The 27753-nt window shown below is 34.1% G+C and overlaps 1 protein-coding gene across 3 annotated transcripts; it reads right to left on the bottom strand.

Annotated features, from left to right (window-relative positions):
- Window positions 1-125: 125 nt before the first annotated feature.
- Window positions 126-27255, bottom strand: LOC147388974 (dnaJ protein homolog). 3 transcript variants are annotated; one of them, XM_086419377.1, is made up of 6 exons: window positions 26117-27255; window positions 23204-23299; window positions 13334-13671; window positions 9272-9375; window positions 4501-4907; window positions 468-4124 (listed from the first exon to the last, which is right to left on the bottom strand). In XM_086419377.1, the coding sequence occupies exons 5-6, from the start codon at window positions 4628-4630 to the stop codon at window positions 3871-3873; spliced, it is 384 nt and encodes a 127-aa protein (XP_086275503.1). In that variant the 5' UTR covers window positions 4631-4907; window positions 9272-9375; window positions 13334-13671; window positions 23204-23299; window positions 26117-27255; the 3' UTR covers window positions 468-3870. The 3 variants fall into 3 exon arrangements, 1 of the variants encoding a protein (XP_086275503.1); XR_015170886.1 differs by lacking the exons at window positions 468-4124; window positions 4501-4907 and adding an exon at window positions 126-391; XR_015170887.1 differs by lacking the exons at window positions 468-4124; window positions 4501-4907; window positions 13334-13671 and adding an exon at window positions 126-391.
- Window positions 27256-27753: the final 498 nt, after the last annotated feature.

Below are 27753 nucleotides of genomic sequence, written 5' to 3'. Positions count from 1 at the left end.
AGATCCAATTGGGTCTGGGTCAAATAAATTTATATTTATCGGATTGGTACCGATTTAGTACGAATCATATCCGAATCCAATCCATTTAATAGTAGTAGGAAAACATTTTATCTTACCTTATAATAACCCCAAGTCTCCTGACCAGACGGTGCAGTAAAGGATAATGGACGATCACTGCAGAAAGCCATGTGAATGTTCGACAGATACAGAGTTCCAACTACTGTAACTGTCGACGTGGACAGATAACAAGTGAACCTCCTCTTTAGTTTCTCGTTCGGGTCGGTTGTAAAAATCTGTTTGTAAAGAGATTCTAATCCACCACCTGTTATTGCCTTAGTTGTCAGGCCCATCTTCCCCCATGCAGCACCCGATACGGATGAACCCGATTTAACTGAAAAAAACAAAAAAACATAATTCTTGTTAACTAGTAGGTGAAGCAGGTTTTAAATATGATCCGACGGTATTTGGCTCAATTCTTGTCAAAAGAATTTATCGACTTTTAGGACTCAAACAAATAAACAAGAGAAAGGAAGAAAGAAACAAAGTAACTAAATCAAAAGAGAGTGAGAGTAGATAGGATAACCAACCTTCTTATCAATGTAATCAACCCAAAACCTCGCTACAGCTCTCTTGTATGGATCACTGGGCAATAAAGGAGATTTATCTTTTCCAAACCTCATCTATGTATTCAAGTATAATGGAAGATTCACAAATGGGTTTTCCATTGTGGATCAAAATAGGTATCTTTTTGTGAATTGGGTTCATCTACAAAAGTAGAGGACTCTTGTCTTCAAGATTTTCATCCTTCTATTCATATTTAATCCCCTTTTATACCGAAAGTTTTGTAAAATTCATAGTTTAATTTTCATATAATATTTCATTCATTTATTGTTGAGAATAAGTTTTGAACTCAAGACCTCTTGAGTGTTTTATTGTAAAAAGTAGTATTTTCCTTTTTTGGTGAAACATAAAAGAACTCTTTTCTTTTTCCTTTTTTGATTTACTTTACTTTATTGGTTTTGAAAGTTGTAAAAACATCTCTTATTTCTTTAGTCCCATCGGGTAAATACAAGGAAAGTTCTCAACTTATTTATGATCCCTCTCTCTTTAATGCTTGAATGTGAGAGAGATAGAGACTGGGCCTCGCGTTCACATAGAGGCCCAAGGCACTGTGGGACTGCAGCCCATTGAGTTGCTGTTTATAAAATAAGTTTTTTCCGTTTTATTCAAGTACAGAAAATAAGGTTTCAACAAACCAGAATCATAATTTGTCCAACAATCACTTGCCCAGAAATCAAACAAAACTAATTCATTTGTCATTGTTAGAAATATGAGAATTTTAACAACTTGGAGTGGATAACAAGAATTAAGTGATGCTTGCAGATTGGTATATCTACAACTCATTCTACGAGCTTGAGATTGCAGCTATCGCCATGGTGCCAAACATAATACCAATAGGCCCATTACTTGCAAGCAATCAACTAGGGAATCTCTGGCCCTAACTTCATTCCTTAACTATAATGAGGCATTTTTTTTCCCCTCATATTTTGGTTATTGGGGCAAATGAATATGGACATGGACTCATTCATCCTTTCTCTGTTTACAGTTAGATAGTTAGGGATAAAATTTATATGATTTTCTTATAGGCATACATGAGCATAATCGATGTAAAATTTTTTATTTTCATTTTATGTATTCTTAAAATTGGGTTGCACCAGATGCAAAAAAACAAATGCCACCCAGAATTGCATTTCCCCAAAGAAAAACAAATCTAGATATAATCATTAGCCCTTCAAACAAGAAGTCTAAATCAATGTTTTTTCTGATAAGCTCAGTTTTCAGAATATTTCTAATTCCTTATTTAGATAATCTATTGGGATAATAACTAAATCAGAATGTATTTTTCTCTTATACTAAACTACCATGATGAGTTAAGTATTTAGTGCATGAAAGAACAGAAAAAATAAAATTTAGAATTGATCAACAAAGCAGAAATTGTATACCTGATAAAGGAAGTAACCAACTAGTAGTAGAATACAAATAATGAGAGAAGTCAAGATCACAATTCGTCCCCCAAAAGATAATTTAAAGATTCTGGGTAGTTGCATAATGATAAATGGGATCACTGATAGAATCATGATCCTTGCAGTATAGCTAGTTTCATCATCCGTTTTAATACCCTGACCTGTACTAAACATCCATACATTATTAAAAACATAAAAAATGTTCAAGTTTATTATAAGTAGCTCAAGGTAACTATAATACGGAATTTTAATGACCATTGTGAGAACATTATATCATCATCCACTGGTAGGGCTTATGCACAACTTATGGCACCTTTTATAGTTGATTCTTCGAAGAAAATTGTTTGAGGTTATTGTCAAATGCTCTAATTAATGCATTCTCATATTTTCATGGAATGTGTGTGGAAAGAGAACAAACCAGTTAAGCATGATCGATGTTTTATAGACTGTGAATCGATCAAAGTTGAGCTCTCTAGTTCTTTAGAAGTTGACCCCTCTAAAAAATCGCACTTTCCGACAATGACACAAGTTCCCCATAGTATGGTCAAAAGAAAAATCGTGGATCCGGCCAACGAGCCGACTCCCGTCAAGACCAGTGCTTGAGCAATTTCCTTATGGATAAAAATTCCAGACACTGACCAGAAAAAAACAATATTAGAAAGTCATTTTCAATTAATCTTTGAGAAACATACAGAGAACTAATACCATATCATTGTTCCAATAGAAATAATACACCGAGGATATATCCGATAAACATTACCTTCAATTCATCTCGGTATGGTCCACAAAACCATATTCCTCTCTTCCCTTGGATTCCATCAAGCTCAAGAGAAGCTTTTGAGGCACCAACCGATGGAATAGGATGACATGTTGACCATTTAAACAAGGTATGTTCTTGTGTCACAGCTTCCTTCAATAGGTGTAAAGGGTAGGGTAGCATTTTCTAGCACACCACGGTGGTTGTGGTCTCAGATTATAGAGCTGACTGAAATTACTTGAATTTAGCATCCTAAGATGACTTGGATGAGTCAAATTGGTTTACTAAAATATATATCTCTGTGACTAAGATGGCTCGGATGAATCAACAAAGACAGACAATCTGAGCTGGAGCTCTGCATAAACAAAGACAGTAGATTCTGACAATAGATGCATTGGATGGGTCTCCATATACTTGGTGAGGCTGGTGAATGTGGAAGCATTAACAAAGACAGTTTTGAAAGAGTTGATTTTAAAACTTGCACTAGTCTGAGATGAGTCAAATGAAATTTTCAGAATATTAGATAAGTCTGTGTGACATGCAAACCAGGAGAGGGAATCCTCTCAAACTTTGCCCAACTTGTCTTGAGTCTTGTACATACGAGATTTAAAACCAAACCAAGGCTGGAACTTGAACTTTAGAATTTTTGAGCTGAACTCTTCATTCAATGCCCCATATGAAGTCTGGAAGAAGAATATCTTAATAATGTCCTTGAATGAAAGAAGGATCCCAAGCTGCTATACAGGATGATATATAGACATAGGTTTACAGCTTCTTGGCAACAACTAATCAATTGAATGTGCTACTTATTAAGTTCTGTCAATCTCAAGATGGTCCTCTTTGAAAAAGGGTAGTAGAGAAGCATGAACAGCCACCAATTCCGGTACCACCACCACGATGCTTAACTAACTCCGTAATGATACCATAACAATAATAATAGAAAAGGGTTTTTAAATTATCATTTCTTATGAGAAACTAAATAAATTTCCTCCCCAGGTGCTTCTCTTCTCGTATCCTCTATTGTTGAGCACACTGCACCCTTTGGGGACCACCATGGCCCTCCTCATCCTCGTCATAGACCTCCTGAGCCTAAGCATGCACTTGTTTCCTCCTCATCTCCTCCTCAATGTTCACATCGTGGAGAGTCATCTCCTCACACTCATCCAACTCCATGTTTATCAACTGCATTGATGTCCTTGGTGGTAGCACTGTTTCCATCATCTTGCACTGCTCCATTGTCAGTGATTCGGGGAATTCAACTGTGATGTGGATGTAGAGCTTTCCCTTCATGAAGGGCCTCTGATACATCAGCATTCCCTCGTCATCAATTGCCTTGAATTGATCTGTTGTACAAATAATAGTGTCAACCCCACAAATTAATACCAGTATCCCTCATCAAGTACAAATATATAAAGAAAACATACATGAAATAAAATAAGGAAAGAAAAATATATGGAAGCATCATGAATCCTACCTCAAGCATAAGAATTATAAAAAGCGGAGACTTCCCCACTATTATGCGTGCATGTTGTATCAAGTACCAACTTATCTCACTGCATTTTTTTTTTAAACTTATCCTTTAAGTTACTAACCTTATGGCCTAACCGAGGTTTTTGATTGAAATTCAAACTTATTCATATAATAAAAGTAAAGGAGAAACAATAGCCCAACTATTTTTTTTTCTATTTTTTCCATTTTATTAAAACCCAGCACGCATACCTGCTGTCCCACTTACCATTTGTCTTTCCCTCTTGCTTATGCCACCTCTTACATGTCCATGCACCTTTTGCTCACAAGCACAGCTGCTGCTCCCATTCCTTTGACGTGTTTTTTCAGATGTGCTTGCCATCTGTTGTCAATGTAGCAAGCCAAAATAGCTATTGCCACTTCTCACTACCCACAGCAGCACACACATATGCTCAGTCCACACTGCCACAAACTTCTCTCACGTACAATAGTAGCCAGTTGTTGCCATTTCATGTCCACTATAGCAGCTGCCATTGTGTTTTTTTCTTTTCCGATCATGCCATATGGCTGGTCACAGCAACCCCATCTCACACCCTTACTTTGTTGCCAGCACACACATGGAGAACATGGAGGCATCTAAGCAATAGCAGCTTGAATGCCTACAACAGAATACAAACTATGTATCTAACCGATTGCAGAATTTAGAAAACAAAAAACCTTGATGCTACTCTGATAAAATAAATAGACATGAAATTTAGAATGGTATTAGTTCTCAAGGAAGTAAAATATTGAAAGCTGGTTCTTCAGCTCCACCTGAAATCAATAGACATGTGCCACTCATCGCACATCAAGTAAGATCCAATAATCGACGGAGCATCTCTTGGATACAAGTTAGATACAAGTTCATCCAGTACTTTAATGTTACTCTGATGAAATAAATAGACATGAAATTTTGAATGGTCTTAGCACTCAAGGAATTTAAATATTGAAAGCTGGTTCTTTGGCTCCACCTGAAATCAATGGACAAGTTCCCAAGACTTCGCTACAATCAGGGTCAACAAGTTCCCAAGCTCAAAGCTTGGCCTCTTTACTTTCACCACTTTCCATTCTCTTCAAAGAACTTTTTCACCCACTAAATGAAATCTTTGTCGCATGGAAATCTAGAGAATGATAAGTTTTTTTGTCATCTTCCTCCCAAAAATCCATCCTCACACTAGTTTAAAGGACCATACATCCAAAGGAAACCACAAAAGATAAATTTATGTCTCATTTAGAACAAAACAACTACAAATGTTTGATTTTCAGATATAAACCACAAAAGATAGAGAATAAAAGGCAAAATGCTTGAAATTAGGACCATACATCGAAAATCGATAGGAATAAATCGAAGAGCTTGAATTTCGTAAAAAAAATTAATGAATTCTACTCAAATTGGGCTTTCCATACCAATGATCAAGCAAGAACAACAATTGAAACTCAAAATTCTATCCAAAAAAATTTAAAAATTTTAAAAAATAAAAAACTATATGAAAGATTTTCACAATTAGAGAACCGTACCTTGAAGATTTGTAGAAATCCTCAAATAGAACTTTGAAATCTCAAAAGGAAACCAATTTGAGAAAAGCCCTGCGACAAAACCCTAGAAAAAGTTCCTTCTACACTTGTGCACTGAGACTGGTCGAGATGAAGATGGAGTATCGTAGGGTTTGAGGATTTGAGAAATAGAAGAACACTTGATGTAAATCGAAGATGGTGCTTCGTCAGGGTTTGAAAAACAGAGATCAGATGTGAGAAGTCAAAGATCCCTTGATGGAAATCAAAGATGGAGCTTCGTTAGAGTGTGAGAAACAAGAACCAGATGTGAGAAATCGAACAACACTCGATGGAAATAGAGGATGGAGCTTCGTTAGGGTATCTGTCACACCGTTCATTCCGGTTCGAATGTGAGATCTAATGGTTTCTCTCGAGGTTGCTGATCTAAAATTGATATTAAGAAACGGTCTTCAATGGAGAAACAACTTTAAATCGTTTTTGATTTGAAACAGCTACAAGTCGTTTCAAAGTTTTGTTCCTAATTCGACATTTTCTTGTAGTGCATAATCATCAACCGTCTGAGTAGATCATAATCATTATGCAAAAACTCAAGTAAATTATAAGATGTGAGAAAATGGGACTGAGGAAGTCGAAGAAAATATAATTCAGAGAGATTTTCAAAGAAAACACTTGATCAGGATATTTTGGTTTAATATTATGTTTAAGTATAGCAAATGGTCCATTTTGATCTATTACTTTTATTTCAAGTTGTTTTGGGGATCAACTAATAGTCTTGGGATATTTTCCCACTTTTAGAAGAAAAAAAAAACAATAGTATCATTTAACGTTACTATTTTCATTACTTAAGTTTAAACTTCAATTTTTATTTTTAAATAATTTATTAATTGTATGCAGTGAGACCCAGCCCTTTCGAGGAATCCAAACTACTAAGAAAATATGAGAGAGAAAGGGAGAGAAGAGAGAGAGAGAGAGAGAATTCCCCTAATCTCGAAACTGTCATCATTGATTTTCATGAGGTGTCAACTCCCGTTCTTGCCCTATGTGTTCAAACTTTCCCAATTCTAAGCTCTTAATTTGTTTGTTGTTCTTTTAACATCTTAACATTTTGTTTTTGTATTTTTCTCTTAGGCTTTCAACATGAAAGGGGAATAAGATGATATTAGAGTTTTTTTTCTTTTTGATTGATAAGCTAGGGTGGACCCCACCCTAAAAACACTACTAACGAGTGTAGATACAAGTTAAATCTTCCTCAACAATTCTCAAAAGTTCTTGAGGTACATTACACATTTCTTCAATAAAAAAAACCATCTAACTAAGTACCTAGTTTTGCTAAATAATCCGCTACCCAATTTGTTTCTCTCCAAAAAAATTCAAACGAGCAGTCCACAAAGAGTTATCTCTGTTCTACAATTTCCATGACATAACGATTTCATTTTTTATGCATTTGATTGAATATAACGAATCTAAAGAAATCTGAATTCGTTTCAATCCTCTCACTCTTGCATATCTCATCGCCTCTAATATTTCTTGAAGCTCTATTTGAATATTTTCATTTGTAGAAATATTACTCCAGCTTGCAAAAAGCATTGAATCAACGTTACTTTTGCCAACAAATCAAAATCCCGACCCCAGCAATGATCGTGCTTCATCTATGTTAATCTTCACCACGTTCTCCTCTGGATTTGACCAACATATATGTTTTGTAGCTGAGTTAACAATTGATTAGCAATAGCCCCAATTGTTTAAAATCTGCACATATATTTGCATAAATTTATCCTCAATTGATAAACCATCAAACCGATTTTTTATCGCCTCGCCAACCTACTTCAATACAACTTCTTTTGGGCCTTTAATGTTTGCGAAATTCTTTGATTTCTTTCCTTCCAACAACAGTAAACCACTGCACAAAAGGATACATAAAGCATTTGCATTATCTGTTTACACTGAAATCACACTCTTGATCACCTGTACTTCATCTTCTATTGATCCCATTCTGAAATTACCTAGACCCTTTCCAATATATGGCGAATAGGACTACGATTAGTAAATAGGGGATTTTCTAAGAATTGGGAGTCTAGGAACGAAAAATAACTCCAAATGAATCTGGATCGATTTATGGATAAGAGAAATGGGTAAGGAGTCGCCACCTAGTTAAAGTCTAGGAACCAAAAATAACTCCAAATAGATCTAGACCGATCCATAGATAAGAGAAATGGTAAGGAGTCACCACCAGCCTGATCAGATTATGGGTTTTGGAAGGTGTTAGGCACCGAACCAGCCCAATCAAGATGATCGGTCTCTACTACAATCCAAAAGTATCCTATGGTCAACATACAAAGATTAAAGTCAAATTAAGGTCTAATCATCATCAATTATATCGAATTTGCTAAACAAATCTTATGGCTAAAATTCTCTAATCATTTAAATAACTCCTCGAATTTCACATAAAATGGAAAAGACTTTGAAAAAGCCCTAATCCTATCGTATGTTATTGCTCAATTAAAAATCCACATGTGCAAATACTTTTAAAAAACTACGAAAATTAGGGCTTTTAGAGGCCTCTTATTTTGGGTGATTTTCTTGAAGGGTCGGGATAAGAAAATGAAAAGGGCTTTAGGAGGCAGTTTCGTTGGAAACGCTGTGGAAAAACAAAGAGGTAGATCGATTGGAGGCGTTTTCACACCGACGATTCTAGGAAAATGCCTCAATTTCAGACCAATAGGGACATTTTTAAAAAAACACCGCACAAACCAGATTAGGGAGGGTGTTTATTGGAAAAATGCCACAAAATTCATATCAACATGCCATTTGTTAAGGAAAAGTCTTTTTTTCTTTTCAATCTGCTCTCTTTTCTCGCGCGATCTGTTCCATTTTTCTTACTTCAATCTGCTAGGGAGCTCTATCTCTCAAAATCACACTCTCTCTCGATCTATTCAAGCTGGAGGTTCATTAGATTTGTTTTTTTTTTTTTTTTCGAGCTCTCGATCTGTTCTAGTGTTAGGCTTTGAAAGCGCCCTCGATCTGTAGGGTGTGCGGATCCGCTTTTGATTTTTGAGGTTTGGGAGACGTCACCTAGTTATTACGGTCTATCCTTACTATGAGTGACAGAAACCCAAAATCCACTATTGATTGAATCTCATCATAAAGAACAAAAAGTGAAGGAAGAAGTTCATCTAAAAAGATGAAACCTGTCTGCACTGATCTATATCTGTATTTTCATCACTACAAAATCTAATAAAGTTGATATATTTGTATTCCTTGAATAGTATATAATACATTAAATACAAAAAGATGTCATTATTTTTGGAGGCGTGAATAAGTTCATAGATCAATGAGAGTTCAAAGGCTTACAACACTAACATAATAGTTTTATATCTTCAAATATATGGCAATGGAGTAATAGGTACAAAAAAAAAATGAAGTATGCAACCAATTTTATAAGGAATTGAAGTGGTAATGTTATATATACCTTTCCTTTTGCATGACTGAAAATTTCTTTACGATACACCCACAAAATTGCTCCACAGAATCATAACAGAATGAAAGATTTAGCTCAACTATAAGTCTTTCAACCTATTTTTCAAACAAGAAAAAAAGAAACCCTTTCAGGAGGATATTCGAATAACCTGAACAATACAAAGCAGTGGGTATGAAAATTTCAAGTGATATACAACAAAAAAACAGGTTTAGGGAAATATATCACCATCACTAGCAAGTCCATAAAAAATTAGTCCAATCTCATACAAACATTCATAAAATGAGCCAAGAGCATCTCCTATCACAATGAGAGCATCATCAATTCACATACTATCCTATACAGATGATAAGCATGATTACTTATCAAATACGTTGATACCCGATATATATTCAGTCTACACAAACTTTATTAGAAAAATTAACTTTTACAATGGAGGGAAGAGATTTCCAAATGAGAAGGAAATGTAAAGAATAAAATATAAGAATGGACCACAATCACAGTCTACCCAAAAACATTGCATACTTTAATCCTGAATTAAGTAACTCCAATTATCAATGAAGTGTAAAATTTACCTCCCTAAAATCATTTCTTATTGATGCCAAGTCAATAAGATAGGACTAGAGTATCTTAATACTTCTTTTTTTCTAGCTAGGAGGGAATATATGAATGTCTATTTTTGAAAATCTGGGCTTTAGTTCCTTCCAAAGATCCGAACACAAAATGTAAGGCCGAACCTTCCATAACTAGTAATAGCTACAACCAAGGAGCTCACAACACGTTACTTTACTCTCTTTACACAATGTGAAAAAATCACAAATTTGACGGCCTTGGGCCATCAAATTTCATAAAATTCAACGGACCAAGAGGTCGAATTTTTCATTGTCAAATTTATTTTTTCGAGAGGCCAAAATTGTCAAATTAATGAAAGATGAGAGAAATATGACAACTCTAAGCTGTCAAATCTGGGAACATCAAGAATTTTGATGGTCCTAGACCGTCAAAATTCAATTTCTAAAATTCGTAAGCCTTAGCCCGTCAATTAGGCTAAATAGAACTGGCCATATAGGTCAGATTTTGTGCTAGAAAAACACATAAAAAAACTCTGCACTTGCAAATTTTGTGATGGATTTGTGATCAAACTATATATCATAATGATAATTTTGGTAGACAAGCATACATCCATAAAGAGCATTTAATTGCAACATAATTCTACAAGGCACAACAAATTGCTATTATAGTCTCATCACAGAGACCATGATCCCCTGCGAGTTTGAGTAGAGGTTTATGAAGCATATAACTCAAAGTAATCCAATAAATGAGAAACATTGAAACATATTAGAAGTATTACAATGTGCTGCTTGATATCCATTCAGATTCAGATTTAATTGTGAGGACTGACAGTGCTTATTATATTGGCTATCTTACAATTTAGATCAAACTGGTAAGACAAGGCAAAGCCAAACGTTGGGTAAAACATAATAAGATGTTGAAACTGCTATAGAAGAAATAATACATATAATAAATCACTTAACAATGCAGTTGGTTAATATGCGTGACTATAACTGATGCAACTAAAACAAAAGAATTTACCAACTAGAATAATAGAAATCCACCAATTGATTTCATTTGCTACAGGCTGGCTGTGCATAGGATATTTGCAAGTTCTTCAAAACTTTTGGTGAAAAATCTGACAGAATTATTTCGATACATAGTAAAAGTTGATGTATTATAAGTATCTTAGATACTTCATAATTCATATAAGCAAAGCACATATTACCAATTAGTTGGATAGATTAGTACTTTATTCATACGTTTTAAAAGTAATAATGTGTGCATGTTGTACTTAATAGTTTGTTCATGTAAGCAAGTATTTTACATATCAACACGACATTGCTATTCTCATTTTTCAATCTTTAGAAGCCTTAGGAGTATTCTCCCTTCTCAACTGTTACATGGAGAACCATCAAACTATGAAAAGTAACCATACGAAAAACATATTGATGTATGATAGTATAACTATACAGCATTATGATATTCTGGACAATTAATTATTAATTAACTATATAAAAGCAAAATATAATTATGCATAATAAATTGGGGTATTAAATGTGTAAAATAACCAAAGTCTAGGATGAACTTGAGCCCGAACTACCCAAAACCGTCCTTGGGCCTCATTGGGGCTGGGTTTCCTTTACTTTATTTGGTCACATGCTGAGATTTCAAAGCTAACTCAAAGTGGGTCCTAGTCCCCATGAAAATCGTGTGTGGCACTCTTTTTGTTCTCTTGGTGGATGGGAAATTTAATCCAACTCAGGTCCACTTGGTGAGTTGGTCAGACAAGTCAAAATATTCAATCAGCCCAACTCATTCAAGTTCTAAAACATAGGTTTGAAGTGCATACATTATGTTTAAATGTGGATCTAATTGTTGGAACCAGTATTTTTAAAGTCATATGAAACTTGTATCTCTGAGACATGCCTCAAGTTAAAAAAAATGAAAAAATGTCCTAAAACTTGTTGTTTGTGTCTTTTCTTATTTAAGGAACACTGTTTCTGTATTATTTTTGAGTACTAGTTTGCATCTATATTTTGCATACATGAACCTGTGATGTTCCATGTACACGAGCCTTGTGTGTAATTGTACTTGAGATTTGAAATTCCTTGGTTGCATGGCTTCCAACCACCTCATGCATTCATGAAAACTCTAAAAAAATTAAACACAAGCAAAAAGAGTATTGCCGACTTCTAACAAAATGGGGAAAAAAACAAGGCTCCCTTTTCTGAATAGTAACTCTGTTTTTGCATTTTGAGCACGAAAGGAAAGGAAAAACTGAGGACAAAAAAATCCAGTCTATTAATAGAAAAAATAATGGCAACACTTTTTCAATGAGATGATTTGGCACTTTCTTTTCCTAAACAATCTTGCATACGTAAAGAGTCAGTGACTAACCAACACAAAAAATAAAAAAATAAAATCTCAACCCTATAACACTCCACCCTCGCTTCAATGCGAGACCTGTCTTTTTCTAAATTGAATAACGTACTGATGGACTCTAATGACTGGACTGCAGTTTCTACATTCTTTTATACAGTCATCTTGGGTGGAGCAGATGTGGTGGTCCCTCTCGCTGGTTGAGGCTTATCTTTCTCTTTGCAAGGGGCATTATCATTTTATCTCATTTTCAGAACGTCGAAATCAATTCCTCCTCCCTAGTCAAATCAAGTAAGCATCCTAGTTGATGACCTAATTCAATAGATGTCTACAATTCCGTACAAAACATAGACATGGTAAGGCAACGATACACTAGTTCTTTGTCGTGCTATTCAAAATGTACCTTTAAAAGATCAATTAAAACAAACCAACCTGGAAGCCCAACTAGCCACAACCAGGATTTACAATTTGAGTTTTAACTAATCATAATAATAAGAATAGTAGGTATGAAATCCAATAAAACAAAGGGAGAAGCATTAAAATGAATGAGAAAAATATATTAACAAGAAGAAGATCGGAAAGAAAATTATATTAATTATACTCCCAAAAAAATGAAAACGAGATCAACCCCCACAAAATTCCAATAAAACTAAAGGAGAAGTATTAAAATGAATCAGAAAAATATATTAACAAGAAGAAGATCGGAAAGAAAATTATATTAATTATACTCCCAGAAAAACGAAAAAATGACCAACCCTCACAAAATTCTGTGTTCGGATTTTATTTTTGATGGGTATAAATACATTAAAATGAAACGTGTCAGATTTGAAACAAAAGTGAAAGTCAAGGACTAAAGTTTCAATGAATTCTAGCTCCTAAATCATACTACCTAGTACAATCGGAACTATTTTCAAGCCAACTACGCCTATTTGAGTCAACGGTATGAGAAGTCAAGTCAAATTTAGATGAATCACTCGCAAACTTCACATGGGTATGAATTGGTACACAACTCTTTAAAACCCGAACCACAATAAATATAGTGCAGTAAACGGAATTATGTAAAAGACTAAATTTTCATTAGCATTCTAGAATAAAATCAAATTCAATTTGAACTTCGATCACCTTGAAGAGCAGAGTCAAGCAATGATGCAAATAACACAAATGTCGATTCTACACCATCTGTCACTGACGTTTCATCTTCACTCTTTAATGATTTTAGCGACGGGCTTCCTATTCCTTGAATCGAATCAACCACACCATCGTCAATGGAGGATCACCTTTTGAGTGGCTTAGCTTGTGTTCCTTGCAACCCATCGGATTCCAAATTCTCGACCGCTTGTTTGATTTCTTCGAGAAAAAGTGATGCATTTGGTCTTATATGAATGTTTTGTCCATCGTAGAAAAGCTTCGAAGATGAATTATGTTGGTGAGGCAAAATGTTTGAAGCAAAATGTCTTTTCCTACACATTAGGGTCAAATTAAGATTTTTTGACCTAGATTTTCGATTGAATTAATCAACTGTTGTAATAAATTCAAAATTTAATGAAAATTGGATCGAAACAAAAGATTTACTCGTAATGACGAAACTGCTCTCTTGAGGTTAGGTCTTCTCGATCAAAATAGCTTGGAGAAGTCTCCATGTCTACTTCCATGGTGACGATTATGGCGAGATCGAAACCCTAGAATGGCTTAAACCCTTGAAGGTTAAGCGCGGGAAGGACGACTAAATGCTGAGGTTTAAACCCTAATGTTCTTGAAAGGAAAAGCTGGATCCTTTAGTCAACAAAGAGTTGGAAGTTTGCCCTGTTCATGAACCGATAAATGCTCATGGATCGCTGATTTCCTCCAAACCGATGGTTCACCGTTAGAAGGAAAACGTCTAAAAATGAGAGGGAAGAGGAAATTCGTGCGCTATTCTGTTTTCGTTTAGAAACTTTTAGAGACGGATTGTATTTTCCATTGCAACAAATGTTTTAAATGGTTAACTGTAGTAGCTGATAAATTTATCCGCTGCAAAAAAAAGCACCTACTACAGCAGAAATATAAATCCGCTACTATAAATCGACTTAATTAATCGTTAAGAGTAGAAAAATTGACTTTGTAGCTGTGGAACATATATTCCATTGCTATATTAAATTTTAAAAAATTCTGCAACTGCGGAAAATATATTCTGCTACTATATTAAATTAAAAAAATTAGTAAAAATTACACTCTACAAATGTGGAAAATATAATCCACTGCTAAAAATTCACAGAGAGATCATTTATATAAATAAATTGATTTTTAGTGGCCGATATACTAATCCCCTGCTATATTCAATTTAAAAAAAATTTGATAAAGAGAAAAACTCACTTAACATAATTTTTTATATAAAAAAAATGATTTTTAGTGGCGGATTTACTAATCCACTGCTATATTCAATTAAAAAAATTGATAAACAGAACTTACTAGATATAATTTTTTATATTAAATTTTTTTTGATATTTTTAGTGGCGGATATAATAATCCACTGCTATATTCAATTTATTAAAAAATTTTATAAAGAGAACTCATTAAACATAATTTTTTATATAAAAAAAATTGATTTTTTAGTGGCGGATATAATAATCCGCTACTATATTCAATTTTTTAAAAAATTTGATAAAGAGAACTCATTAAACATAATTTTTTATATAAAAAAAATTGATTTTTTTAGTGGCGGATATATTAATTCGCTGCTAGATTCAGTTTAAAAAAAATGCTAAAGAGAAGAACTCACTAAACATAATTTTTAATATAAAAAAGAATATTTTTTAGTGGCGGATATATTAATCCGCTCCTATATGAACTGAATAATCAGGAAGGATGAAGTGTGGATATGTCGGGGTCCCTATAGCAGCAGATATAATTATCCGCTGTAAAAAAGTCTACCTATATAGGCGAATAATATTATCCGCTGCAAAAAATGTATATATAGCATCGGATAAAATTATCCGCTGTTATAAACCGCCGCTGTATATCAAAAATGTTGTAGTGCTCATAAGAAAATCACTCAACTCACCTCAACCCTTAACCCTCAATACTCAACTCTTAATTTTCTCTCAACTTTTGACTCTCAACTCTCTCAAGCAAGTCAAGGAAATTCAAAGAAGACTCATCTTTTGAAGAAAATCAAAGAAGGTCAAGAAGAACAATGTGGGCTTTGGACAAGGATCACCCCTTTCCCTCCCAACCAACTTTCCTTCTTCTTCTTACACCCCCTTCTCTACACTTTGCACAAACCACAATGGTTTGAGTCATCTAAGGGCCCTTTTTTTAATAAAGGAGCCCTTAATGGCTTGAACCAACATCAAAGTTCATCAAACTTGAGAACACACATCGGATCTTTTCAATTATTTTTTATTTTATTGTTATTTTCAAAAATGGATCGAGTTCCAGGTTACCACCAACGGTGGATGGAGTAGGTTGCCTAACACCTTCCCTACTCATAAAATGGACCCTCTTACCTAGAATCAAAAGTTTGACCCAATGAGCCATATCCGTACGAGAGTCATCAAATGCCAAAAAACATGATTTTAAAAAAAAATGCAATCCGGGTGACAATTCACACCCATTTCAAATATGAATGGTGACAACCCCAAAACCCCCCAAAGTGGTTGTTGATATATTCAAAATTGAATAAATCACGTGTCCACAGAACCTATGGCACCAATAATTCTTGTAATGTACACCAAGCAAGAGGAATCTAAGAAATGTTAGGGGAAAGGTGTGGTGGTAAATTAATGGTGGAGTAGAGACATAGTTTCTATAGAGGTCGTCTTACTCCTTTGTTAAGTCAGATAACTGTCATCATCAAATCAACCTTCTCCACATTTGGGCATACTTTTTTTTTGAAAGTATCCTTTAAGAATGCACATGAAATTTTCATAATAAAATGCACTGATAAAAGGTATAGTTATCTCCAAACTCAAGCGAAAACATTAACAATTGCTGGAAATATATTAGAAATACATTTACAATTATGAAGTTGAAATTTCTTCCTTTGTGATAATGATTTTAGGCTCTAAAAGAAAACTATACTTTTTTTTTGCCTTGTCTAAGATGAAAGTTTTATAAGGGAAGAAGACTAGTAAGACCCAACAATTAGAGATCCCAAGTTTAGGGTTTGGGTTGCTATGGGTGGCCTCTTTCTACTAACTATTTTATTTTATTTATATTTATTTTTATTTTTGTATAAATCAATTATTAGGCATGTCAAAGGAGAATAAAGTTGAGATAGGAAGATGATGTTGACTCTGCACTAAGTCAAGGATTGCATGTCACTATTGCAAGGCCCTAGCCAAGGATTCTCGCTTAAGGGCTGGAAGCTTATTTTGATTAAGAGTATAAGTGCAATGCATGAAACAATGCCCTCCCATTTCAATTTCAACATTTATGAAGATCTTCGTGCTCGTGTCACTTGGGATTACTATACATCTCAATGCCATTTATGTTAGACTCCAAACTTTTTAGTGAAAAAAGATCGATGCGATTTAACAAGTATATTGGTTAGCATCTTTTAATATTCCGGTGAGTGTCTTGAAAAAAATAGAGAATATCCTTAACAAGTTCTTGTGGAGTGGTCGTTCTCTTGATCGTTGTTTCCAACCAATTAGTTGGACAAGAGTCTGTAAATCTTATGACAAAGGAGGTCTTGGCATTCGACATCTAAGGAACGTAAAAAAAATTTGTATCGTAAAATGATTCTGGAGATTGGTGGAGAATAAAACATTTTGGGCAGATTGGATGAGGAAGAGATATGTGGGGGAAATAGATAACTGGGGATTCCAAATAATGCCTTTTGGGCATGGAGAAGCATCATAAGGGAGACAAAATTTGTGCAGAAATATGTGTGATTTTTAGTTGGTGACGGTGAAGGCACTCATATATGGAGAGACCCTTGGTTACATGAATGAAGCATTATCTCCAAATTTGGAAATCAAATTGTACACCAATTTGAGAGTCATGCGAATGCAATGATTCGAGATTTTATTGTTGATAGAAGGTGGGTGTTTCCAAGGTCGTATAATGAATACGTGCAAGCTATTATTGAGCTTATATCTTCCAAACCAATTCTTAAGATGCTCTTGAGGGATAGAATAATATAGAGCTTAACATCAACTGGTCAATTTACCACGAAATCAGCATATGCAATGTTAAATGAAAGACAAGCTTCTGTGGGATAGAAAAGAATTCTATGGAGTAAGAATTGTACTCCAAGATTTTATTTTATTTCTTGGCTAGCAATTCAATGGAAATTATCAACAGTAGAAAATCTAAACAAGAGGGGGTTCAAATGGTTGTCACGATGCATATTATGCTGCAACCATCAAGAGACCAACGACCACCTATTCTTTCAATGCCCTTATACTTGCTGGATCTGGAAGCAATGTTTGATGAAGTTTGGGATAAGTAGAGAAGGAATGTGGAGTATAGAGGATGAAGTGCAAGTGATCAAGAGTGTGCGATACCAAGAAATGGAGATAACGTTAATGTTCTATTCATCCTTCTATGTAGTAGTTTATTATTGCTGGAAAGAGAAAAATCAAAGAATTTTTGCTGAAATTAAATCTCCAAAGGAAATGGTGTTGAAACAAGTAGAAGAGGTGATTAAGAACTGGTATGATGGAGCAAATATTGAAGATGTTGCTAGTCAAGTAAATGTTCATATTTTTAATAACTAGAAATGCTGCTATGTTGTGATAAACCCAATTATTAAACATTTAATATAGGTAAGGCCAGAAGAGAATGTGGTGAAGATCAACACAGATGGCTCAAGGTCGATGCAAGGTGCGGGATTTTGTTTCATTGGTAGAAATAATGATGGGAATATTCTATTTGCAGGCTGGAGCAAAATGGGGGTAGAGGACGTTATTTACATTGAGACTCAAGCAATTTCAAAAGCAATGAAGTATGCAAGAATGAAGGATTTCAAACGAATTTTGACCTCTTCAGATTCGTTATATTCTATCAAGTGCATTAAGAAGGAAATGAAGCCATCATGGAAGTACAAGGAAGTGTTGTTGGAAATTGCAAATGAAATCCAATGGTTTGAGGAATGTTCTTTAGAATTTTTGTGGAGACAAACAAACAGGCCAGCTCATTTTCTTGCAAAATTGGGTCCTTCACAATGTGAAAAAAACTCAAATTTGACGGCCTTGGGCCATCAAATTTCATAAAATTTGACGGACCAAGAAGTCTAATTGGTGTCAAATTTTTCATTGTCAAAATTTTTTTTTTCGACGGGTCGAAACTCTCAAATTAATGAAGGATGAGAGAAATTCGACAACTCTAAGCTGTCAAATCTGGGAACATCAAGAATTTTGACTGTCCTAGACGGTCAAAATTCAGTTTTTAAAATTCATGGGCCTCGGCCCGTCAATTTTTTCTGTCGAATTTTCCATTTTTCACGTAGTGCTTTTCAGATGGTTTTTATGTTATTGAAGATACGACCAATGTTCCTCAAGAACTTGTGAGAATTGTAGAGGAAGATTTAACTTCTTTTTACACTCAATAGTAGTGTCCTTCGGGGGGGGGGGGGGGGGGGTGGTCCCTTCAACCCCAGCTTATCAATAAAAAAAAATATAATAAATTGTGTCCTCTATTTTTTTTTTTTCTATTTGAATTTTGTCCTCTCAAATTGTAAGCGGCTATGAATTGCTTTTTAATTAATTATTTATCTACTTGTACAATTATTGCAAATTTATAATTTTATTTAATATAATTTTATTATTAATATATGAAATATATATTTCTATATTTTCTAGCATTTGTAAAAGTAAATTATTTTTTTGGATATATAGAAGAAATGTTTTCAACTTTATTGTTTTTTTTTTCGTAGTTTTTCTTTCCTAAATTATTTCAGAATTGCGACTTTGTCAATATGCTAACTATGCTAAGGATTAGAAGTCAAAGCACCCTCCTAAAATGGTTTAAGGACCGTTCATTTTCAACACTTTTGACCAGACTAATTTTTTTTTTCTATTTTCCTTTTCTAAATCTGATCTACACTGAAGTGGAACACAATTTGGCATCTACTAAGTCAATTTGGGACCAAACTCCCATAACGTACTGCGACTGAGAGAATCGTAGACCTGTAGGCAACTGATAAGCTTCGATTCCCAGGATGTAATGAAGATCACCAAGATCTTTCATGTCAAACTAATTCCCAAGACAAAGGATGAACCGAGTAATAAGCCAAGACTGAGTGCAAGTAACTATAATGTAATCAACATATAATAATAGTACCAACGTTCCAGTCAAGGAATGTCTGATAAACATAGAGGAGTCCTATGATACTTACACGTAAGATTTTCTTTTCAACTTTTCAATCTCTACCATTTAAAGTTCACTACTGGGAGCTACAAGTAAAAAAGTACTACAAAGAACCCATCGTAAGTAATCTATCCTTAATTTTGACCATTATAATTTAAAATATGAATGATTTTTAGATTATGTTTCTTTCCATATATCTAGATGACTTGGGTGAGTTATCTTGATCATAGACGATTTTTGAGTCCAATTCAATCTTTGAAATTGAATTCAAGAATTTAAAATATGAAGAAGTTTGATGCATTGCCCTCTCTTCCTCTTAGAAATAAAAATAACATCTAGTTTCCTTTTTTTCCTTTTCTTAAGCAATAAAGAAGAGTATGAAAGCCAACATGATGGATTTTAAAATTATAATAGACACAAACTAATCATACATATAAGATATATAAGACATGATTATGCCCTAAGAAGTTACAAAAACAATTTCTACTTTTAACACCACTCCCTTGCATAGCAAAAAAATAAAAAATCATAACAATACAAATACAGGGTAATAGCTTAACGACACTTTCTCAAGTTAATCCAAGGATGCACATCACCTCACAAATTTTTGGTTAACTTCATCGGCTCCTAACTTTCTATCTCCTCAAACCATCACCATCTTAACTTCATAAGGTGCTTTGCCTTTTCCATAATTCATAAGGCATCTTATTAGTTTTCTTGTTAGGTATCTTGTTAAAAATGTAATTTTCAGAAAGCAAAGCTTTACTCACAAGTTCTGTGGTAAATCATAACAAATTAGCATCGCATTGAACATTTATTTTAATTTTAGATTTTTCCTATCAGTAGCTCCATTTTAATGAGGCGTGTATGGTGTTGTTGTATGTTGAAAATTCGATGTTGAGCACAAAACTCATCAAAAGGTTATGAATCATATTCACCATCTCTGTCCATTCTTAGGATCTTTATTCTTTTATTGAGTTGATTTTTAACCTCATGTTTATATTCGATAAATATTTTCATAGCTTCGTCCTTACCTCTTAGTAAATACACATACCAATATCGAGTGCAATCATCAATAAAGTGATAAAATATTTTTTATCTCCTCAACTTTGAAAAAAATTTATATTACGAAGATCACCGCATATCAAATCTAAAGGTTCCAAATTTCTTTAACAGATTTGAAAAATTATTCTGAAAACTTAGATTCCACACAAATTTTACATTTTGATTAGCGTCAAAAATAAATTTTGGCAACAATCCTAAATTAGTCAACCTTCTTAATAACCATAATTAACAGGCCCTAATCTACCATGCTAAACATAAGGTACCTCAAGTATGTAAGCATAAGAATTAATTTTATTAATATTAGAATCTCTGGGTAAAATAGTCTTTACATTCATTTTAAACACACTATAGATCAAATACCTTTTTTTGACATATATCCCATTCTTACTAAGCACAAATTTGTTAGATTCAAAAATCAACCTAAAACCCTCTTTAGTAAAAATGCAAATACAAGATTTTTCCAGACGTCGGGTACATGCAACACATCATTTAAAGTCAAATTATATCTTGAAGTAAATTGTAGCACAACCTTTCCTTGACCTTCAATTGTTGAACTTGAAGAATTGCCTATAAACAACTTTTCTCCATGTTCTACTTTCTTATATTCTGAAAAGAAATTCTTGTAGAATATATATGTCGAATGGCCCCTGTGTTTACCTATCATTCCCTACTATTTTCAACTAAGTTGATTTCAGAGATAACTGTAAAAAGATTAATATTGATGTGAGAAACAACTACCATAAGGGGTTCTACTTTAATCAATTGGGCTTGAATAGGTTTATGTTTCAATGAATCTTGCTTCTTGAATTTGTGACAGTCTTTTGCTCGATGTCTAGGTTTGTTGTACATATAACAATTCCCCTTGAATTTTTTAAAATCCCTACCTTTAGGACTTTAACTATTTTTGGTTGGAGAATTTCCTTTTTACTTGTTAATGCTTGACTTATTCCTTTTATCCTCCACAACATTGGCCTTAGATTCTATAAAGTGATTCCCAACTTTTTTTTCACTCATACGATTATTTTTTTCAATCCTCAATCTTATAATCAAGTCTTCCATTTCATTTCATTACATTTATGTTTTAAATAATTTTTGCAATCTTTTTAAAATGACAATTATTTTTCAAATATACATGTCACTTGAAAAGTTTCATTAATTATCATACCTTCTGTATAAATTTCATGCAGGATAATTTGAAGATGTTCGACTTGACTCCTAACAGTCATCCACCATCTTAAAATCAAGAAATCAACTAATAATGAATTTCTTCATTCTAGCATCTTCTATTTTGTACGTTTTACCTAAGTAATCCCACAACTTCTTTGTAGTTTGGATTGTACTATATACATTGTATAGTCTGTTGTCCAATCCATTGAGAATTTAATTTTTGCATAAGAAAACAAAGTATTTCTAAGCCTCGACAGCGATAGTAGTAGTCCTGTCTGTTTTGTTCTATTATAAAATCAGGGCATCATTAGTTAGAAATTTGGCCAGATTTAGTATTGCCGAGTATTACAACAGTTTCTATTGTCATCTCTTGAAATCAGACCCATCGAACCTTTCGAGTTTCTCAAGATGGTTCACTAGAGGATGGTCCACTATAGGATTCAACATTTCTGAAAATCTATTCCACGTAGAAATATTAATTTTTTTTTGTCTTACGATTGTCATATCAATGATGTTAGATTAGAAAAAATAAATAGAAAATGATGTGAAATAAAATAAGAAAATAAATTATATATGTCGTAAATTACTATCTTAATATTGAAATGAGTGAGACTGTATTGGACACAATAGGCTTACGATAGATTTCACCCCTGTACAGTGCTAGCAATTTTTTATTGTGACCGTTCGAATAGACACACATGTAAGTATAGTTGTGACACCATTTGTGTCTCTTAGAAGAATCATGAGTTGACACCACTTGTGTCCCCTACAATAGTCACAAGTTGTAACTTATTGAGTCCAACTCTATGGATAAATTAATTAAGTAAAAGGTCTAACAAATTTTTAGCAAAAGTGGCCTTCCACGCACACCTAAGGTTTTTTTTAAACCAATGGGTGGGTCCAAATCTCTTTTAGAACCCATGGGCCCTCATGTGCGCATGGGCTTTGCCCCTATCTCTCTCACTCTTTTAGAACCCATGGGCCCTCATGTGAGAGCTTATATCTAAGACTTATACTCTTAAGTTGTTTCTATCCAATGTGGGACTAAAATATTGCACCACAACTAGGAAAAATATCACTTAACTTTTACTTTCACTTTCACTTTAACTTTACTTTTACTTTTATTGTTATGTTTGTTGTTACTTTTACTTCCACTTGCATTCAAACATTAGGATGAATCCCACATTTATCCAACACAACTTCATTGACTCCTAAACTTTTATCTTCCAACTTTTCATCTCCTCCAATCTCAACTTCTTTAGTTTCTAACTTTTCATCTCCTTCATCCTTCACCAGACTAGATAGGTACGACATCTTTATTGTGTATTTCTCCTTTTCTTTCAACCCTTTTTCTTGATAAACCTGAATCCACCAAAAGAAAATACAACAGAAGAATACAAGTTGAATGGGATTAATGTTTGAAGTAAAACATACATCACTAGTTTATATAGGATAATTTTAACATACCACACTTAGTATTGTTCTTATTTGAGATATCCTTGCTTTTTCAAACCAATGACGTATGCCCCTCCCCTCAAATAAATTCTGAAACTAATGACGTACCTGCCCAATCACAATAATATCTGTCAGACTTACCTTCTTCAACCTCTTACCAAAAACCCCTTGATTTTTTTACCCAAGAATCACTTGTTTTTAACTTGGAATTTAATATTTGTTTAAGAGACATTCTATTAGCACACCAACTTTTGCTAATGCCAACGCATTTCATATGTAAATAAATCATCACAAAATTAGTGTACTTTTTTATTTATCAGTAAGCAGAGGTTCTGAAGGGCCCCACCTGATTCATTAAGAAAGGAGCTAAAATCTAAAAAATGTACAATACAAGTCCTCTAACAAAATGTGGGATAGATTGTGAGAAATATTTGAGACATCTAACACAACCAAGTCATTTAATAGTAAAGCACCCTTTCCTGCTAACCAATTTGCAACCTGATTCGATTAATGCGAAGAGAACTCAAAGTTAATACTAGAGAAACTAGATTTAAGCTCTTCGATGTCTTGAATTAACATCGTACGTCTCCATGAAGGAGTGATGTTGTGATTGCATCTTTTAGTAGCATAGCTTGGCTCAGCTGAAATTAAAATCAATTGTATATCAGCGTACATATGGCATATGGTGGCATTAGAAAATGTTGGTGTGGCAATGGAAGCTCTCTTGATTATTAACTTAATTCTTATTTTGTAGCTCTTCTTTACACCCATTGAGCACAAAATAATCGAAGACAACCCTTGTTTTTTCCCTAAAAACTCTTGCTTCCAAGGGTTTAAAAGGATGCAAAGGGTGACTGGAGGGGGGGGGGGGATCTATGGTTTTGAAAGGTGGGATATATATCGAATTAGTAAAGTTATTTTCACTTACAACATTCTGTGTCTCTTTTAGATTATTCCACAATTCGCCGATAATGCTATTCATCTCAATTAATTATTTTTCTACTTTTACAATTGTTGCAAATTTATAGTTTGAATTGTACTATATACATTATATAGTGTGTTTTCCAATCCATTGAGAATTTAATTTCGGCATAGGAAATCAAAGTATTTCTAAGCCTCGACAATGATAGTAGTAGTCCTGTTTGTTTCGTTCTATTATAGAACCAAGGCATCATTAGTTAGAAATTTGACCAGATTTAGTATTGTTGAGGATTGAAATCGCCTCGACCCTTCTTCACTAAATAGTTGATAGGAATCTGAATTATAAATGGGAGACTTTTGAAAAATAGGAGTCGCCACCTAGTTTAGGTCTAGGAACCAAAAATAACTCTAAATGGATATGGATCGGACCATGAATCAGATAAATGGGTAAGAGGTCAAATTACGGGTTTCGGAAGGTGTTAGGCACCGAACCCGCTCGATCAAGATGTTCGGTCTCTACTACAATCCAAAATCATCCTATAGTCAACATACAAAGACTACGGTCAAGGTTACAGTCCAATCATCATCATCAATTTATGTGAGGTTTGCCAAACAAATCCTATGGCTAGAATCCTTTAATTATTACGTGATTGTTCCTTGAATTTTGAAAAAATGAACTTTGAAAAAGCCTTGTATCACATCTCACATTCTAGAATTCACATGGCAACATTTTCAAATTACCCAAAATACAAAACTCTTGCAACATTCTCCAAGTAAGAAAGATCATAAATACCAAATTTGCTAAATTGGAACTCGTGAAGTTTCTAAATTAGGAATTTGCATTTTCTCAATCTAGAATTTGAAAAAATATAATGAGTTACCAAATTGGAAGTTTACAAAATGAATTCCCCAAAATGAAAAGTTTCCGAAAGATACCAAATTTCTAACTTAGGAAATCTCAAATTCTTAGGGACATGAAATTGAATCGGAAAATGCAAAATCTATTAAATTGGTAAATTGTTAAAACGTGAAATTCCTAAAATGGAAATTTATAAATATGTGTTTTCCCCAAAATAAAAATTATGCAATCTCCCATTAGAAGGTTTCCAAATATGAATTTTCCAATGATCCACAAATAATTTCCAAAAAAGAATTATATGAACAATGAAGTCTCAAATTAGAAGCTTACGGATTTGCCAAGAATCACCAAATTGGAAATTTACCAAATAACAAAGAATCTAGAATGTCATACTTACCAAATTGGAGATTGACAAATATCATTGCATAAAATTTTCAAATTTGAAAGAAAAATCCACAAGAAAAATTCCATGTTCATCGAATCCTTAAACTAAGCAAGACGAGAATGCATACATGATTTTTGATTTTATCGAAATAGCGATCATTCAACGACATGCATGTTTATCGAGTTAAGGGGTACATTAATTCATGGACTAATTCTAAACTCATCACCAACTTATCACAAAAGTATATTTTCCATCCCCATTGCAAGAAAATTGAACATCATCATGAGTCATACGAATCAAATTCGGGCACAATGATCATAGCATTTTAATAATAACAATCTCCTAATATTAACATGCAAAAATAAAATAGAAAAAGTAATAAAAAAAAATATAACAATATCCCCCTAATCCTATCAATATGCAAAAACAAATAAAACCTAGAAAAATGCCTAAGAAAATTATCCTATCATCTTAATATGCAAAAAGAATAAAATAGAAAATGACACCCACGTAAAACAAACATGTAAAACAAAGGCATAAGAAAAATATTCTACCAACCTTATCAATATGCAAAAAACAAATAGAAACATAAAAAATAAAAAAATAAAAACATTCACCTAACCCTATTGAAACGCAGACAAATAATTACATAAAAAAAAACCTAATAATGTTTTTCTAATCCTATCAACATGCAATAAATTATGCAATAAAAAAAAAAGAAAAAAAGAATGAAAATAAAAATGAACTAAAATAAACTTACCTAATAGAGAAAGATGACGAGTTGATTCCTTCAGGGAGGACCCAAAGGCTGTGAATACCCGGTACAAGGATATCGATTGAAGAAGAAGACAGAAAGTGGCGACTGGGCAGAGAGGTAGATTGATGATGAAGTGTTTCATGGGCGCTGGAGATGGGTGTGAGGGCAAGAATGATAATCCGAATCCGTCCAAGAAGACCTTGTAGAAGATAACGTGGAGAGAGAGAAGGGGGCAGAGAGCTGTTGCTATTGGGGTAAATTGGAGAAGAAGGCAAACGATGTGATAGAGAGGAGAACATAGAGGTTGTATTAGACGTTAACGGCTGCTAGGATAGAATAGAAAATGGGAGACAAGAGGACTGCTACTAGAAGGTTTAAAGGACGTTAGACGGAGACTAAAACCATTAGGTGAACATATTAATGGGAGGCTAAACCGTTAGTCTTTGTGCTGGTTTCAATGGTGGAGAAAAAATGGAGGTATGTGGGTGGTTTTAGTGGCAGAAAAATGAAGAGGAGAGGAGGTATTTGGGGCTGTTGCTGGGGCAGTAGGTATGCATAGGTAGGTCATCTTCCTTCTATTATTCTTCTTCTTCTTTTATTCTTCTGTTTGATCTCTTATCGTTCTTCACTTATTCTGCTGTGTGGGTCGTCCCAGAAATCATGGAGGGAGATGAGAACAGAGAGAAGCGAGTGCAGCAAGAGGGAGTTGTAATGTAGAGAGTGGGAGAAGAGAGGAGTGAAAAGATGTGGAGCAGGAAGAGACAATGAGAGAAGAGGTGCAACAATGGCTATGGAGAGAGTTGTAGGCAACAATGGAGGATGTGAAGAAGAGGTTGTTGCAGCAGGTTTAATGGAGTTAATAGAAGGGGCAGCAAGAGGGTAGAGAGAGATGGGTAAGAGAGGGGGTAGAGAGAGATAAGTGCTGGGAAGGTTGGCTGGGTAGAGGGATGTTGTAGGTGCTAGGAGATGAGAGCAGAGTTGTTGCTATAAGAAGATGAGAGTAGCAGCAATGGAGTGAGGGAGGTGAGGTGGACGTGCAGCACAGAGAGAGGCTGTGAGAAGAAAAAGTGGAGAGGAGAATAGCCAAAACGTCTTTTTTAGATGGAGAGGGCGTTCTCTCTTAAATAGAAACTAAGTAGGCGTTTGGATAGGACTCCTTGGCTACTTTTGACTCTTGCGGGGAGTTAGAAGTCGTTTGGATGCATTTGGATGAGCAACTCTTTTGAAGAGTTACTCCGCGCAAGAGCAAGAAATTACTCTTTGTGAAGAAGTCGAGAAAACCTATTTCTCAAAACTCATCTTGCGGGGAATCAAAATCTAACGGCTCATTTTACCAAAATATCCATAATTTTATTAATTTTCTATGACAATATCCCTAATTCATTTGCCCTAAATCAAAGGAAAGAAACCCTTTTCTTCTCTATCGTTCCTTCTGGCCTCCAAGCCTTTCATTGCTGATTTTTATATGTCTTTCTTTCTTATTTTTTTATTCCCTTTTGGAGAATGATGGTGGGGATTCCCCACTAGTCGTACCACATTAGTGGTCTCTTGTTAATACGTCGTGATTGGTTTTGTTTTGAGTTTTTATTGGTTGATTTTTTAATTTTGAGTTTTATTAATTGATTAGCTTTGTTTTGGGT

Source organism: Akebia trifoliata, chromosome 12, assembly GCF_017979445.1.
Source record: "Akebia trifoliata isolate Shusen 1 chromosome 12, ASM1797944v1, whole genome shotgun sequence".
NCBI classification, from domain to species: Eukaryota; Viridiplantae; Streptophyta; class Magnoliopsida; order Ranunculales; family Lardizabalaceae; genus Akebia; species Akebia trifoliata.
This window is presented reverse-complemented; position numbering and strand designations above follow the sequence as displayed.

Excerpts from the sequence above, each read along its gene's own strand:
- LOC147388974 (XM_086419377.1), bottom strand. The coding sequence starts at position 4,630 with ATGGCAAGCACATCTGAAAAAACACGTCAAAGGAATGGGAGCAGCAGC. Across the intron at positions 4,125-4,500 it reads AATGGTAAGTGGGACAGCAG|ATCAATTCAAGGCAATTGAT; the intron begins GTATGCGTGCTG and ends TTTGTACAACAG.